This window comes from Tinamus guttatus, unplaced genomic scaffold (assembly GCF_059628265.1).
Source record: "Tinamus guttatus ecotype Peru unplaced genomic scaffold, ASM5962826v1 Tinamus_guttatus_pri_ptg000226l, whole genome shotgun sequence".
NCBI lineage: Eukaryota > Metazoa > Chordata > Aves > Tinamiformes > Tinamidae > Tinamus > Tinamus guttatus.
The window spans coordinates 1262048-1276864 of NW_028288760.1; the positions used below are offsets into that span (position 1 = coordinate 1262048).

At 45.2% G+C, this 14817-nt stretch overlaps 1 protein-coding gene across 1 annotated transcript; it reads left to right on the forward strand.

The window, feature by feature from the left end:
• The first annotated feature begins 1425 nt into the window (after positions 1–1425).
• On the forward strand, positions 1426–14129 carry POMT1 (protein O-mannosyltransferase 1). The gene is made up of 19 exons (XM_010212916.2): positions 1426–1561; positions 1735–1841; positions 2430–2480; positions 2806–2952; positions 3235–3346; positions 5798–5863; positions 6361–6454; positions 6681–6836; positions 7133–7263; positions 7512–7607; positions 8935–9027; positions 10070–10166; positions 10253–10345; positions 10832–10952; positions 11402–11499; positions 12018–12131; positions 12695–12821; positions 13487–13664; positions 13924–14129. Exons 1-19 carry the CDS (start codon positions 1440–1442, stop codon positions 14096–14098), a joined length of 2178 nt encoding a protein of 725 aa, XP_010211218.2. The 5' UTR covers positions 1426–1439; the 3' UTR covers positions 14099–14129.
• The last annotated feature ends 688 nt before the right edge of the window (positions 14130–14817 follow it).

Below are 14817 nucleotides of genomic sequence, written 5' to 3' on the forward strand. Positions count from 1 at the left end.
GGCACACTTTATTGCCCTTTTTTCCTCGTTTCAGTACCTATTGTTTCTCCTTTCAAATATGTGATTGTATTAGCTCTTTCCATATGAAAGAATTCTCCTTATTTAAATAAAAAAGTTAAAAAAATAAAGCAGATTATGCTTTTCTCAAAAAAAAAGCCACTGTCGTTTTGTTTTGGTTAAATAATTATAAGCAGCAGCTCCCCCTGCTGGGGAGGGCGGCGGTGATGGCGGCCCCCGCCATGGCGTCTTCTTCCGCCCCGTAGCGTTGCCCTAGCAACAGGGCTCGCTTCCTTTAGGAGGCCACGTGCGCCTGACGTCACATCCGGCGCTGTGGCGGCGGGCGGGCGGGCGGAGAAGGCGCTGCCGCCCCCTCGGCGCCGCCGCCGCCCCGCGGGGCCCGGGCCCGGGCCCGGCTGCGGCCGCGCCGCCCTCCCCCGCTCTGTAAGGCTCGAGGGAGGGGAGCGAGGCTGGGGGCAGCGGCTCTCGTGCCCACCCGTATAGGGCTTCAGGGGGAGACCTGGCCGGAAGGAGTGGGTTAGGGGCCCTGTTGCTCACCCGCAAAGCGGGGCACGAGGCCTGGAGGGGGGCAGTGATCCTAGAGCCCCTCCCCGAAAGGCTGAATAGGGGGAATGGGACCTTGGGGGGGGGGGGTCATCCCCCTGCCCCCTCCCAGGGTGGGAAGGGGTATGAGGCCTAGTCAGGGTCCCACCTGCCCCCTGTAAAGCTCCGGGGGACGGTGCGAGGCTGCTCGCAGGGTCCTGCTGACCCTGACGGGCTCAGGAGGGGTACACGGCTCGGGGTGGGGGTTCCTGCTGCTCTGCTGCAAGGGCGAGGGGTGCGGAGCAGTTTTGCAGGAGGGGGGTTGTGCAGAGGGCAGCTCCGCAGGGCAGGTGGGACAGGACTCGCGTTTGGAGGTGACAGGACTCGTGTGGCGCGTGCGTCCTGCCTTGTGCTCACCTTATCCCAGCCGTGCAGAAAGGTTTGTCCCAGTAGCTTCCAGTTAGGAGATGCCAGCTTTGCAAGAGAATGTTTGTGGGTTTCCCCTGACCTACCAAAGATGTAGTTTCCAAGAAAATAAATAAATAAGTAAAAAGCCGTAATAGCAGCCTAGCACCTGAGCATCTGTCTTATGTACCATTGGCACCACAGTTTGCCCTGGGAGGTTTGCATAGCACACAGAGCAGCAGAATATGTTATTGAATTAATCTATAGCGGGGGGGGAATTTAGTAACTTCATTGTTTTTCACAGTTAGAGTTACAGCTGTCTGTACAGTGGAAAACATATGCACAATCCACGAAACCAAGTCGGGGTGCCATCAGTTACTAGTAGCCAAAAGTATTGTTGCATTGCTTTCTGTCAGGTGTTCTTCAGATAGCAAAAGGGTGGCTGTTGATTCTTTCTTGCTTGAAGAGAAGTTCTTGAACAGACCTTTGACAGGATGTTGGGATTTCTGAAGAATCCAATTGTGGTCACAGCGGAGATAAATATGAACCTCTTGGCATTGACTGTGATGGGATTAATAAGCCGTCTCCGAGGGCTTTCCTATCCCCGGGCTGTAGTGTGAGTAAAATGTTTTGCTTCCTATTTGATCCACAGATTCCTTTTCTTAAAACATGTGTGTATTGTATTTTTAGCCTTCTGCCAACAAACCAGGATTTCCTTCCCTAGTATCCCTGTATCTTGCCAGGTGCTTCCAGTGGGACTTAACGTGTTTTTTGTCTGTTGTGTTTCAGTTTTGATGAAGTTTATTATGGCCAGTTCGTTTCCCTCTACATGAAGAGAATCTTCTTCGTGGATGACAGTGGCCCTCCTTTTGGCCATATGCTGCTGGCTTTGGGAGGTAGGGCATTTCTTCCTAGAGAGGTTCTGGTTAAATATAAGAGAGGTTCTGGTTAAATATAAGTTGCCAACTCATGTCATTGGGGCAAAATAAAAAGCAGTTTAGAGATGCTGATGTAGGATTTCCCTTATGTAGTATCATAACAGGGCTATAACATGAGTGTTTGGGAAGTGACACTGCCACGTATCTCTTATCTCATTGTTATCCAGGCATTTGCATGAAGAGAATCGTGAGATGAGAAGTGCTAGTGACTAGAAATATTAAGTAGCAAATTGAGCGGAAGGCCTGAGTTCCTTGGTGTAACCGAGACTTGCACAATGTGCAAGTGTCTGGGAAGGAGGGATTAAATCTACCTACACTTTTTTCACTGGCAGTCTGTTGTTTCCAGTGTGTTTTCTTCATGCTTCTACAGTTTATCAAGCACTGTTAGAGGCAAAACAGTAGGAGAGAGGAGCCCTGTTTTTTGGAAAGAGGCTTTGTATTTGTGGAGGAGCTGTGTGTTAGTGAAATGGTTCCAGAGCTATTTAGCTCCTGTTCTTAGGCTCCAATTTTGACACTGGAAATTCTGATTCTTTTTTTTTTTTTTAGGTTACTTAGGGGGATTTGATGGAAACTTCCTATGGAACAGAATTGGAGCTGGTAAGAACTGATTTTAGCTTTCTCATTTGTTAAAATAAGCAGTGTTTGAGCAGCTGACAGATTTCTTTTTCCTGACTAGTGGAAATAGTGCTTTATTTCTAGTTCTCTTAACTAGGGCTCCTGAGGACCTCTACGTGAAAGTTTAAGGCATTATGTTGCTCTGCAAATGGAAGTTTTTGATCAGTTAAAACAGTTAAGTAGTTAAGTAGTACAAGCTAGACAATGAATTACATTCAACAAGTTGTTGTAGTCATAAGGAGTTCTGTATTGAACCAGCTTCTCTGCAGTTTCCAAACTGTTTTATCATTATTTTCTCCTATTCTAGAATATAGCCTGAATGTTCCTGTTTGGTCCTTGCGACTCCTGCCAGCACTGGCTGGTGCCCTCTGTGTCCCTTTAGCATACCAGATTTTGGTAGAAATGCACTTCTCCCACTGTGCTGCACTTGGAGCTGCTCTTCTGATTCTCCTAGGTAAGATTGATCCCTTAGGTCACATTCTTCATACAAAGAGGGAGGTTCCCTATCCCTTTAAATTTTTAGAGCTTGTAAAAGGAAGAGTACATACAGTTGTGCAGAGGGGGGCATTCAAGGCTCATTTTCAAAACAAAATAGAAAATAGATGGACCATTTGTACAGAGGTAGCCTATTCTTTTGCATAATCATGTTATTTGCTGAGGTAGAGCACTTACCTAGTAGTTTCCTCGACTCCAGATAAGAGTCCATAATCTTGTGTCCATTTATCTTTTTCAACAGAGAACTCTTTGATCGCTCAATCGAGGTTCATGCTTCTGGAATCAATACTGATATTTTTTATCCTGCTTGCAGTTTTGTGCTTCCTGAAGTTCTGCAATTCACAGAGCTGTAGGTAAAGCTGTATTCTTGCTGATCCTTCTGCATTCCTTTGATGACTCTTTTTATCACAGACTCTTTTTGTTTTTCTGTAAGTCACTCCACTGTTCTGAAACTCACTTCCTCTCTCTGTAAATTCCATGACTTATCACCTTAAGATGCCACGTTGCACCACTTCACTGTCATAGAATCATAGAATGGTAAGGGCTGGAAGGGACTTTTAGAGATGATTTCGTCCAACCCCCCTGCACACACAGGGTCACCTAGAGCACACAGGATTGCATCCAAGCGGGTTTGGAATATTTCCAGGGAAGGAGATTCTACATTACCCCACTTTGCTGCATTTTAGGCCTACATGTCATTCCACTGTACTTGAGACAACTTTACTCCAAGGCACTGCACTTGATGTCCCACACGTTGCTCCACTTTGTTCCATTAAACTTTACAACACTTCCTTACTCTTTATGCCATTTTTCTGGATGTAATTCCAGTGTGCTCCAGACCCCTTTATTTCAAGGTGCAAGTCTTTATGACCCACGACTTGGCTTCACTTTACTCCAGGTTGCTTTCTGACAATTTAGCACTTTTTACTCCACAATGCTTGATCTTCCTTTACACCACCCTAATTTGTACCAATTTCCTACACTGGAAGACACTTACACAGGACATGACTCTGGACCTTGACTCTGGACTTTGACCCCAGACCTGACCCTGGACATTAACAGAGGACCCTGAACCCAGACCTGGACTCCAGACCTGACCCCAGTCCTTGACCCTGGACCTGTCTCCAGACCTTGAATCCAGACCTTGACCTGAGATCCGGCTCCAGACCTGACCCCTGTCCTGATTGGGAACCTGATCCCAGACCTTGACTCCGCACCTGACCCCAGACCTAATCCTGGACCTGTGCCCAGACCCAGTTCCGGTCTCAACTCTGAACCAGACCCTGGACCTTGACCCCGGACCTTGACCCCGGACGTTGACCCCAGACCTGACCCTGGACCTTGACTTTGGCGCTGCCTCTGGACCTGATTCCGGACCTGACCTCGGACCTTGACCATGGACTTGATTCCGGATCTGACCCCGAACCTGACCCCAGACCTTGAATCCAGACTTAGACCCTGGACCTGACTCCAGAGCTTGACCCAGGTTCAGACTCCAGACCTTGAGCCCGAACTTGACCCCGGAACTTGACCCGGGATCTGTCCCCGGATCTTGACCCCAGATTCTGACTCTGGCCCTTTACTCTGGACCTGACCCTTGACCTGACTCCAGAAATTACCCTGGACCTGACCCTGAAGCTGACTCTGGTCCTTGACTGTGGACCTTTACCCCAGACCTGATTCCGGACCTGATCTTGGATCTGTAGCCCGAACCTTGTGCTCGACCTGACTTTTTTGACCCTCACCATGGTTCTGTCCTTAGCCATTGACCCTCCATTTCTCCACTTTACTCCAGATTTGTTTCTTCCAGTTTAGTCCATTTAACTGTGTACTTCCTTATGCCACTTTAATCCACCTAATTCTCTTCCACTTTGCACCACTCTCTTGCCAATTATACCACTTTTCCCGAAAGGCCAAGGTTATGCTGAAATGGTCAAAGGTCACCCCACAAGGTCAAATGTCACGGGCTACTTTATGCCACATTCTTCCAGTTTTGCTTCACCTTCTTCCTCTTTACCATATGCCGTTTGTCACCTTTTTTTCACTTTTCCCCATGTCACCTCCCTACATGCCATATTATCCCATGCTACTCCACTGAACCCCACTGCATTCAACTCCAGAGCACTGCTCTGAAGCGGATCCGCTTTTATCTCTGCGAGGGGAGTTCTGCCAGCACAGCTGCTGTCAGCGCTGCCCCTTTAGCTCTGCTCACACTTTTGGCAGTTCTGGCCATGTGGATAAAGCAGCCCCGAATTTGGCTGTATTTGTGGTTCATCCGGTAGATGCGAGCACAGTGTTTTCAGATATCCGAAGCCTGGAAGGACATGAGCGAACAAGCAACAAATTCTAGGAGTGTGTTTTTCTGGAACATGTGAAAAAGTGGGACACTTTTTTTTTTTTTTTTTTTCCAGGATTTGCTTCCTATCCTTTTTTTTTTTTTTTTTTTTCCTACCCCTTGAACTCCCCATATCAGGTATTTTAGTGATGAACCTCCTTCTGCATCTCTCTTCCTCCCACCTACATCCATATTCCTCCATGTCCTCCCTTCGTGCATCCTCTGTGGAAAGGTGGACCTGGGTATGGATCCTGCACCTCAAGGGCTGACCTGCCCCTGGGTTCTGATCCTGCCCTCCTGGTAGCATGGAAGTTGTGTATGAGGTACCTCTGAGTGGAGTCAGAATTAGTGGTGTCCTGCAGACTTTTTTTCCCAAGTTAAATTACCTGTATTCAAGCAAGTGTGTTAGAAATCCAAGCATTTATTCAGATCTCATTGTAACATTCTTTCCTTTGTCCTTTTATTTAAGTGCCTTCTCTGGAAGCTGGTGGTTTTGGCTTCTGTTGACTGGAGTAGCTTGTTCGTGTGCAGTTGGGTAAGCACCAACACGTGGTTGTTGTAAGTTGACTTTCCTGCCCAACAGACTGTTCCTGAAGTAAACATGTCAACTTACTGAGAGTGATGCCAGGCATTAAAGAGTACTATCTTGGGAAGAACATAAGTGTATTTCTCAGAGATATCTTTATGTTATAAGTTAGCGTCAGCATTTCACCCCTCCTTCATAGTCCTCTCAAGCTTCAGTAAGTCTGAATTAAATGACTCAGTGCTTTCTGATCTGTCACCTTGTTACCGAGAAGGTTCTCTGCCTTTGTCACTGCCAGTTATTTAATTTAATTAGCAAACAAATTATGCCTTCTAGAGTCAAAGCCTTGAAGTGCATGTATATTGGCATACTGAATTTGTCATGAATGAAAGCCCTTGGATTTAAATGTATCCTGTTCAAGAGAGAATTTGAATGTATACATTGTGCATTAAGTAACAGTCTTAGATGTGTATAGGTGTTAAACCAGTTGATTTTTTTCTTTTTCTCAGAGTAAAATATATGGGCCTGTTCACCTACATGCTGCTTTTGGTCATCGCAGGACTCCACTTCTGGCATATGATTGGAGACCAAAATTTGTCAAATGTAGGTAGCACAGCATTCAGAATACATCATGTGTAACCCTTCATAACAAGAAACACCTGGGAGATTTCCAAAACTACAGGTCACAATTCTACTTGTAGCAGTTTTTTATACTACAGTCCCATATCATAGTTTGCATATCTCATATTGTAGAATTTGTAAAACAGGTAATGTGCAGCAGTATTTTTAGTATCTGGGGCATGAAAACAGTGAATTATCTGTGTTCTAGGTTTCCTTGATGTGCCATTTTCTGGCTCGGGGGCTGGCCCTCATCCTCATTCCAGTGACAATGTACCTGTCCTTCTTCTATGTTCACCTGGCTTTGCTGTACCGCTCTGGGCCTCACGACCAAATTATGACAAGTGCTTTCCAAGCCAGCTTAGAGGTAAAAGAAATGTGGTCACACCTGCACTCTTGTTATTTTGATTCAGCAGATTTATTCCTTTTATAATTTTTTTTCTGCTTTTGTGCTGTAATGCTGCTTTAATTTAAAGAAAAAAAAAAAGGATAGAAATCTTAGTCACAAGTGAAAAGCTTTTTACCAATGAACTTTTTTTAGATACAACCAGACAGGAAGGCGTTTGGCCAAACTACTGCTGTTTAAGTGAGAAGTGACCAGAATTTAGACAGCCTCTGGTTGCAGTTTCTTCTTTCCATTCATCCTCACATTATGCTTTGCAGGGTGGGCTAGCTCGAATCACTCAGGGCCAACCCTTGGAGGTGGCTTATGGCTCCCAGATTACTCTGCGGAATGTATTGGGCAAACCCATGCAGTGTTGGCTCCATTCTCACAAGAACACTTATCCCATCAGGTGAGGAATCCCGGGCTTATTATTTAATCTTCCTGTGAAAATACAGCCTGGTTCATCTGGCAGTCCAGATACCTTAGTTCGGGTTCTGGCAGTCTGTCCATTAAGCCTTCCAAGCACTCTGTAAATGCACAGGTTCTCTGTGCCTCATAAGAGAGGAGCCAGTGATCTGATGCAGGTCTGTATTGCTGTGCCTGAGCACAGACATGTACTATTCCACTATTCCTGTTTTATTTTAACCTTCTGTTCAGGTATGATAACGGCCGAGGCAGTTCCCACCAGCAGCAGGTGACGTGTTATCCCTTCAAGGATGTGAACAACTGGTGGATTGTCAAAGATCCAGGAATGTGAGTATGCAAGGGACTTAAATGCCAGCCTGCTGCAAGCACAGAAGTAGTGCTTAGCTTAGATGGAACATAATCATTCTCTCTTTATGGAGGTTGAAGCCCTGAGGAAAATCATTTCAGCTGCAGAGTTGGTCAGACTGTCTCTCTTCCCCATCATCTTCATTTTGTTAGAAGCATTACTGAAGGCTCAGAAATTCTATTTTTTGCTCCTACCAGGGCTTCAGTTGTGCAGTGCGCAAAGGGAACTTTAAAGAGGAATGACATTGATGGGAACTCTTCAGGTGCTATGCATGAAAGTGAAATTCTGCTTTTTTGAAGTGTGGAAGCCTTGGCATTAAAATGCCTTGATGAGTTTATCAAACTTGAGTAGGTCTCAGAAGAGAGGAGAAATCACTTTTGCAGAATGAATATTTCTTTGTACTTCAAATGTGGGTTGAACTGTAGAGCCTGTCGCATCAGGAGGGATTCCAGGTTTCAGGTGTGTGCCCATGACAGAGCATTTCCCCCATGTAACTGTCAGTTAGGAGCAGGGCTCTTTGTTCCTGCAGCTCTGCCAGTGAAAGCCCTTGTGCGATGTCATTTTACACTGATCAAAAAGTTGCTTTTGTAGGTTATCACGTTACTCTGGGAACTGCATAAACAGCCCTGCCAGCAGGACTGTGTGCCATTGTATGTCTTATCCACACCAGGAAAGTTTGGCCATGGTACAAACCTTACAAGGGTAGGCTCTACCAGACTCTTTTTGGGAACCACAGAAAATGGTATCTCCTTAAAATTCAGACTCAAGACTCTTACAAGCCCTGGGGAACGTGTAGGCTGCCTCACAGAGTGATCAAGTCCAGGCAGCAGCTACATCAGCTGCAGCATTGCCCCTTGCCAGAACACGCACCCAGCCTGTTCAGAGGCAAGTTGAGCTTGGTCTCTTTCATGGACATAGCCATTAATCTCTACCAAAAGTGACACTGGTGATGGTAAGAACACCTGTCAGCTCTCACTGAAGCACTTACTCATTTCACGGAAGCCACCAAGCAGCTGTCAGATGGGAATAACCTGGACTAGCTCTTGGCTGACCTGGATTCAGACCACTGACCTAAAGGCTGGGTTGTCGGTATCCCCTTACCAGTCCCCTGAGTCATTCTGTCCTTAACTCTTCTTTGCCTTGGCCTTGTTTCCATTATGGTGTAATCTATCAATTGCTTGAATTTTTCGTCTTACCATTTCTTCTTTTATCCATATCTGCATCTTCTTGACCTGATAGTTTGGTCGTGACAAGGTTGCATTATTTAGAAAGAGGGTAACCGCTTCCCCTTGTGTCTCACTCCACCAGGCAGCAGCTGGTGGTGAGTAACCCACCCCGTCCCGTCAGGCACGGACACATTGTGCAGCTGGTGCATGGGATCACAACGCGATACCTCAACACGTAAGACTGTTTTTTCCCCAGCCTCTTCCAAGCCTGCTTGCTCAATGTTTTCCTGTTTCTCAGAATAACTGTTTGGTGTGGAGCTGCAGGACCCTTACGTTCAGCTACACTATAAACTACCTGTTATTGATGGATTTTTAAACAGCAGGGCTAGGAGGGGCCTCGTGGTTAGTCACACAGGTCATCCCTGTGCCCTGGGGAAAGGATTCAGTGCTTATTTATTTTGTGGAGTTGGCTTGGCAGTAGGGTGTGATATTAACCAAATTCTTATTCAGTGCCTTCTAGTTGTTTCTGGTCTGCTGTGCTGTGGGTCTTGAAAGGGATTAATGATGGATGCAGACATGTTGGCTCATAGTTACCTGATACAATTCCTGCTGGTTCTGCAGAGTCATAAATACGTATTTCCCTTTGTGAGGCTCCATCCTTCCCCCTTCTCTGCCTTCTCTCCAGGAAAGTGGAGACATTTACTATTTTGTGAGACCAGCAGATAGCAGCTCTGGTGATTTTCATAGTGTAATCTTGGGTGGTGGGTGTGCTGTGAAAGTTAAGACAATATTTTGGAGACACCTGTGTGCTGAGGCTGACTGCTCTGGGTTCCTGCCTGTTTTGTAAAGACTGCACTATGAAATGGCCTCCTGACTCTTATCCAGAGGGATGGAGCATGCACTTGAATATCGCTCAGATTCGGAAGGGGAACATCCTGACCTTGGGTTTTTGCTGTGTCCCTTCCAAACCCCATTTGTTCATTATCAGAAACCCCAGTGAACAGCTTCTCTGTTTGTCACAATCAGGGCTTGTTCTGCAGCCCAGGACAGCAGTCATCTGTATTGGCTTCCTCCAAGCCTGTTCCTGGCAGCTCTTGTTAATGGGAGTGTTCTCTTTCAGAGTAAACAGTGCAATCTGTACAAATGGATTATTTGGGTTTACTTTGTTGATGAAATTGGTGTAAGCCAACTCAATACCTTTATGGTTTTGTTTTTCATACAAATCTGGTAAATTACATTGGGTCTGTGGGTACCTAACTTTTTGTCATGTCCTGCAGGCATGATGTGGCTGCCCCTCTTAGTCCCCACGCCCAGGAAGTCTCCTGTTACATTGATTATAACATCTCCATGCCAGCACAGAACCTCTGGAGAGTGGTGAGTAGTTAAAGGGAGGGGAGGAGCACATTGTTTCTGGAAGAAACAGCTGAGAAAAAATGACAGTCAAAATCTGTCTATTGTAGGAAATTGTAAATCGGGAATCTGATACAGATGTGTGGAAGACAATTCTGTCAGAAGTGAGATTTGTTCATGTGAACACCTCTGCAGTGCTAAAGGTAAGTGTTAGATTTATCTGTCTAGATAAACCTGCTTTCTACATGTGACTTTTATAATCTCTGTGCCCCAAAAGACCCAACCCACATAAACCAAACATACAAATAAATAGACAGAAATAAAAAACCTGCTCAATTTGGTAAAGGGGAAAAAAAAGACAGTGTGTGTTTCAGGTGCTTGTACTGATTCCTCTTCAGCATGCAGAGCTATCCTGCTTCTCAGGAGGTCGTGATGACTGATTCTCGCACACTGCCTCACAAATTGGTGCTGGGTCTGTGAGTTGTAGCTCATGGCACGTGGAACAGTTAAGAGTCTCATCACAGTGTTTGCCAGGATCACTGACCTTCCATCTGCAGCATTGGGTGGTGACTCTTCACATACTTTTTAACAGTCCCTTTTTCCCATCTGCTGCTCATTTAGGGCCTAGCAGTTTCCAGCCTGAAATTCGAATTAGCAGGTTGTAAGACTGAAACATCTTTCACTTTCAGCTCAGTGGAGCATCACTACCTGAGTGGGGGTACCGGCAGCTGGAGGTGGTTGGAGAGAAGTTGTCGAAAGGCTACCATCAGAGCATGGTGTGGAATGTGGAGGAGCACAGATACGGGAAAAGTACGTGTTCACTAGATGGATTTCTGGGATGGAGGTCCTCCTGGTCGTAGAAAAGTATCGTGTTAATACATGAGGTGTGTGTTTTGCATGAAAGTATTTGCCTTTGTGGTATAAGAGAAACAAAACCTTCCCGTTGTGTTGGATATTTAACTATAGTGGGACCTGGGTGGAAGGTTCTTTTCCATGGGATTGCTTGTGCTGGGTACAGAGAGATGAGTGTGTTCTCAGGATGTTCTGGCGACACACAGCTAGAAATTAAGAGGTTTGAACAGCTTTTGAGTGGACTCTGACTCGACTGTGGTGTCCAGCCCCTTAAAAATTCCCTCAGAGGTCTCTTACCATCTGACTACTGCAGGCCCCCTGAGTGAAGAGCGGGGTTATAGCATGGGCTCATCCCTTAATTTCATGCTGTTACATTGCCCTTTCTGAGACATGCTGTTTTCTTCCAGGCCAAGAGCAGAAAGAGAGGGAAGTGGAGCTCCACTCTCCTACGCAGATGGACATCAGTAAAAACCTCAGCTTCATGGCCAAATTTGCAGAATTGCAGGTGAATATCTTCCCTGTTCCCTTTCTGTTGGCCTTGTCCTTTATTCTTCTGCTGAGCAGGAAACTAGACATTTCTGCAACCTCTGAGTCTGAAAAGTCATTGTTTATTCCTTGCTGATAGTTTAGCTTCCTCAATTAAGAAAAAAAATCTGAATGCCCTTAGAAGAGGGGCTTTAGAAAACTGCTCAACTGTACTATTCAGTAAGGAATACATGAATGACTGTGTAAAAAATGAAAAGGGAGGAAGAGCTGTTAGGCATCCAGAATCTCTCTGAAACTGAGCCTTAATGTCTTTATATGTGAAATCAGTAGTGTTGATGCCCCTTACTAACATTTCAGAATTTTGCTAAGGAAAGTGCATATCATTAGAACAAAATAAAACCATTTTAATTATCAGTCCTTAGTACAAGAGATGAAAAATCTTTGCTTTCAAGTTAAGAGCTTAGATCTTTTAGCTGGAGCTGCTCATCCATCCCTGATTCCTCATTTGTGGCTTCCATTCTGTTTCCTTTGTTCTAGTGGAAGATACTAACATTGAAAAATGAAGATACGGAGCATAAATACAGCTCCTCTGCTCTGGACTGGATCACAATGGATACAAACATTGCCTACTGGCTCCACCCAACCTCTGGGGTAAGTCTGAAGATGAGTTAATGAGAGCCCATGGACCAAAGCAGGTCAGTGCTGAGGTGGGCTCCAGAAGTGAGGTTGAGAGCAGGGCTAGTGAGAGGTTGGTCCAAAGAGCTGGGCCAAAATGGGCTCTGCTGAATCCTAGGTTTTTCAAAGCAAATAATTCTTTCAGGGGGGTGAATTTTTTTTTTAACATGTGATACTGCCTTTACAATTATTTCTTTTAATGAAATCACTTCTTGCACTTTTTTTTTGAGGGAAAAAAACCTGCAATTTAGTAGCTACCATTGCTGATTCTGTTTAAAAGATGAGGAGTTCATCTTCAGTACTGTCTTTTAAATATGTCTTGCATTAAAAAAAAAAATAAGAGCATAAGAGCATCAAAGTTTATCAATCAGCTTGCTTTGTTCCAAAATCAGGAACAAAGGATCAGGAAAAATGAGGTTACTAGCCAGGTATATGCTGCATTTTTTAATTTAGCAAGTATATGTGGGTAATGTTTGACCTTACCCAGAAGAACTGTGGCACGTTCCGCCTTCTGGCTCAGCCCATCTCATATCCTGCAGGCTCAGATCCACCTCATTGGGAATATCCTCATCTGGGCATCAGCTAACGTGGCTGCGCTGATCTACGTGTGTTTGTCACTGTGGTACCTGGTGCGGCGAAGGAGAAGAATTTACGACATTCCCAAAGGTCTGACTGTGATAGAGATGAGTTCTCTTGTTCTACTAGACTTTAATGGGGCCAGAGCCACATTTTTTTGCAACTGTGTATTCAGCTACAGTAGCTTTTCCTGTGCAGCAGCTCTCGAACTTTTCATTTGGGACACACAGGCGTGTGGAGTGCGCCCTGTCCTGCCCAGCTAGAGACTGCCTATGGCCTTTAGAAAGGTGACCGTCATCTCATGAAACAGTATAGCAGCCAGCATCATATTTGAGTTATTCCTTGATAAAAACCATCTCTGGGCATTAGGTTTGGGCTGTACAGAGAACCTCTGTGACTGCTGTAAAGGAAATAGAGGGAGATATTGCCTCTGTTGAGGGTATTTATTTTAGCTGTGCTCTTTCTGACAGAGGTGCCATCTCTGCTGCCTGTTTTCCGTGAGCTTTCTGGAAGTGCATCCCACTGTTACGGGGTGAAGCTGCTTCATTTTGGCATTGGTCTGTCTTGACAGGTGCTTCATAAAAGCGTGACATAGTTTAACCATTTCCTTCCATTGAGACATGTGCTCAAGTTAGTTAAGGGTCTTTTAACACAAAATAGAGAAAATACAAACCTTCAAGTAGGTTTTAGAGGCTTTACACTTTCGGAGTGGTGTTTTAAGGGTAGTGTTAAGATCAGAGTGCTCCCTTTGGCAGATGCGTGGCAGCTCTGGTTGTCAGCGGGGAGGATCTGCGTTGGCGGCTGGGCTGTGAATTACCTGCCCTTCTTCCTGATGGAGAAAACGCTCTTCCTGTACCACTACCTCCCTGCCCTCACGTTCCAGATTCTCCTGATTCCCGTCGTATTACAGCACCTCAGCAATCATCTCTGCAGGTACGTGGGCCATGACAGTTTTTTAACAGAGCTGCACAAAACAAGTAGTGTGGGTCTTTCTTCCAGTGCTTGGCAAGTTATTGCAGAAAAGCAGTATTTTTTTTCCCACCTCTTAGCAGTGTCTTTACTCCAGCATAGTTTGGCTACATTTTGGCATTTTTCTGTAGGAGAATGGGAGGGAAAAAGAAACGAAGAGGGACCGCACTTTGATGTGACTTGCATTCTCGTTTTTCCTCTTTCTCTCCCCATTCCATCCCAGATCTCTGCTTTCCAAAAGCATGTTCAGTGCGTTCATTGTGGCCTGGTTCTCCTCGGTTTATCTTGTCTACTGCACGTTCAGCCCCGTGACCTACGGGGACCCGGCTCTGTCGGTCGCTGAGCTCCAGGATTTGCGCTGGAAGGACAGCTGGAACATCCTCATCCGAAAACAGTAACAGCCTCAGTTGCACTGGTGGTTGTGTTGCAGGCAAATGGAAATATCTCTTATGCAAAGCCAAGAGTTCAGTGTATAATTGAAATGTTACTGATGTTAAATAATTGTCATTAGTCCAGACTAATGTTCAGGGCTGCCTTGATCCTCTCCCCCACGAGGACCCTATGATCAACCACTAGATTCACTCCGGGGAGAGTTTAGTGACTATTTTGCTACTCCTTAACCGGCCCTGGTAGCTCAGTGTTCAGGGAAGTGCCTCATGCTCAGTCATTTATCTAAAGCTTCATCCATTACAGAAATAAAACTAACAAACCTGGGTTGACCTTATACTGTTGAGTATAAAAACATCTCCAAAAATCTCTGGGTTACTTTCATTAAAACAACACAAACACACAAAACAGAACAGCTTTTATATAAAATGGTCATTTCTGCTCACTGTTGATTCATTTATTAGACAAAGCAAAACATCCACAGCCAACAGAGCCAGACTTTGGTTTTAGAAAACTAGCAAATGCAAAAAAGTTCCTCCTAATAACACTTCCCCCCATTATTAGAGCTACTGTAAGCGCAGACTTACTTAGTGACAGAAAGATACAACATAGACATGTTTTAAAGGCCCAAGTGATGCTCCATTCCAGTTCTCCAGAAACTGCTGTGGTTCCCTCATCTGGGATATATTATAGAAATAGGGATATCACTTTTTATACTCCAGCCTCATCT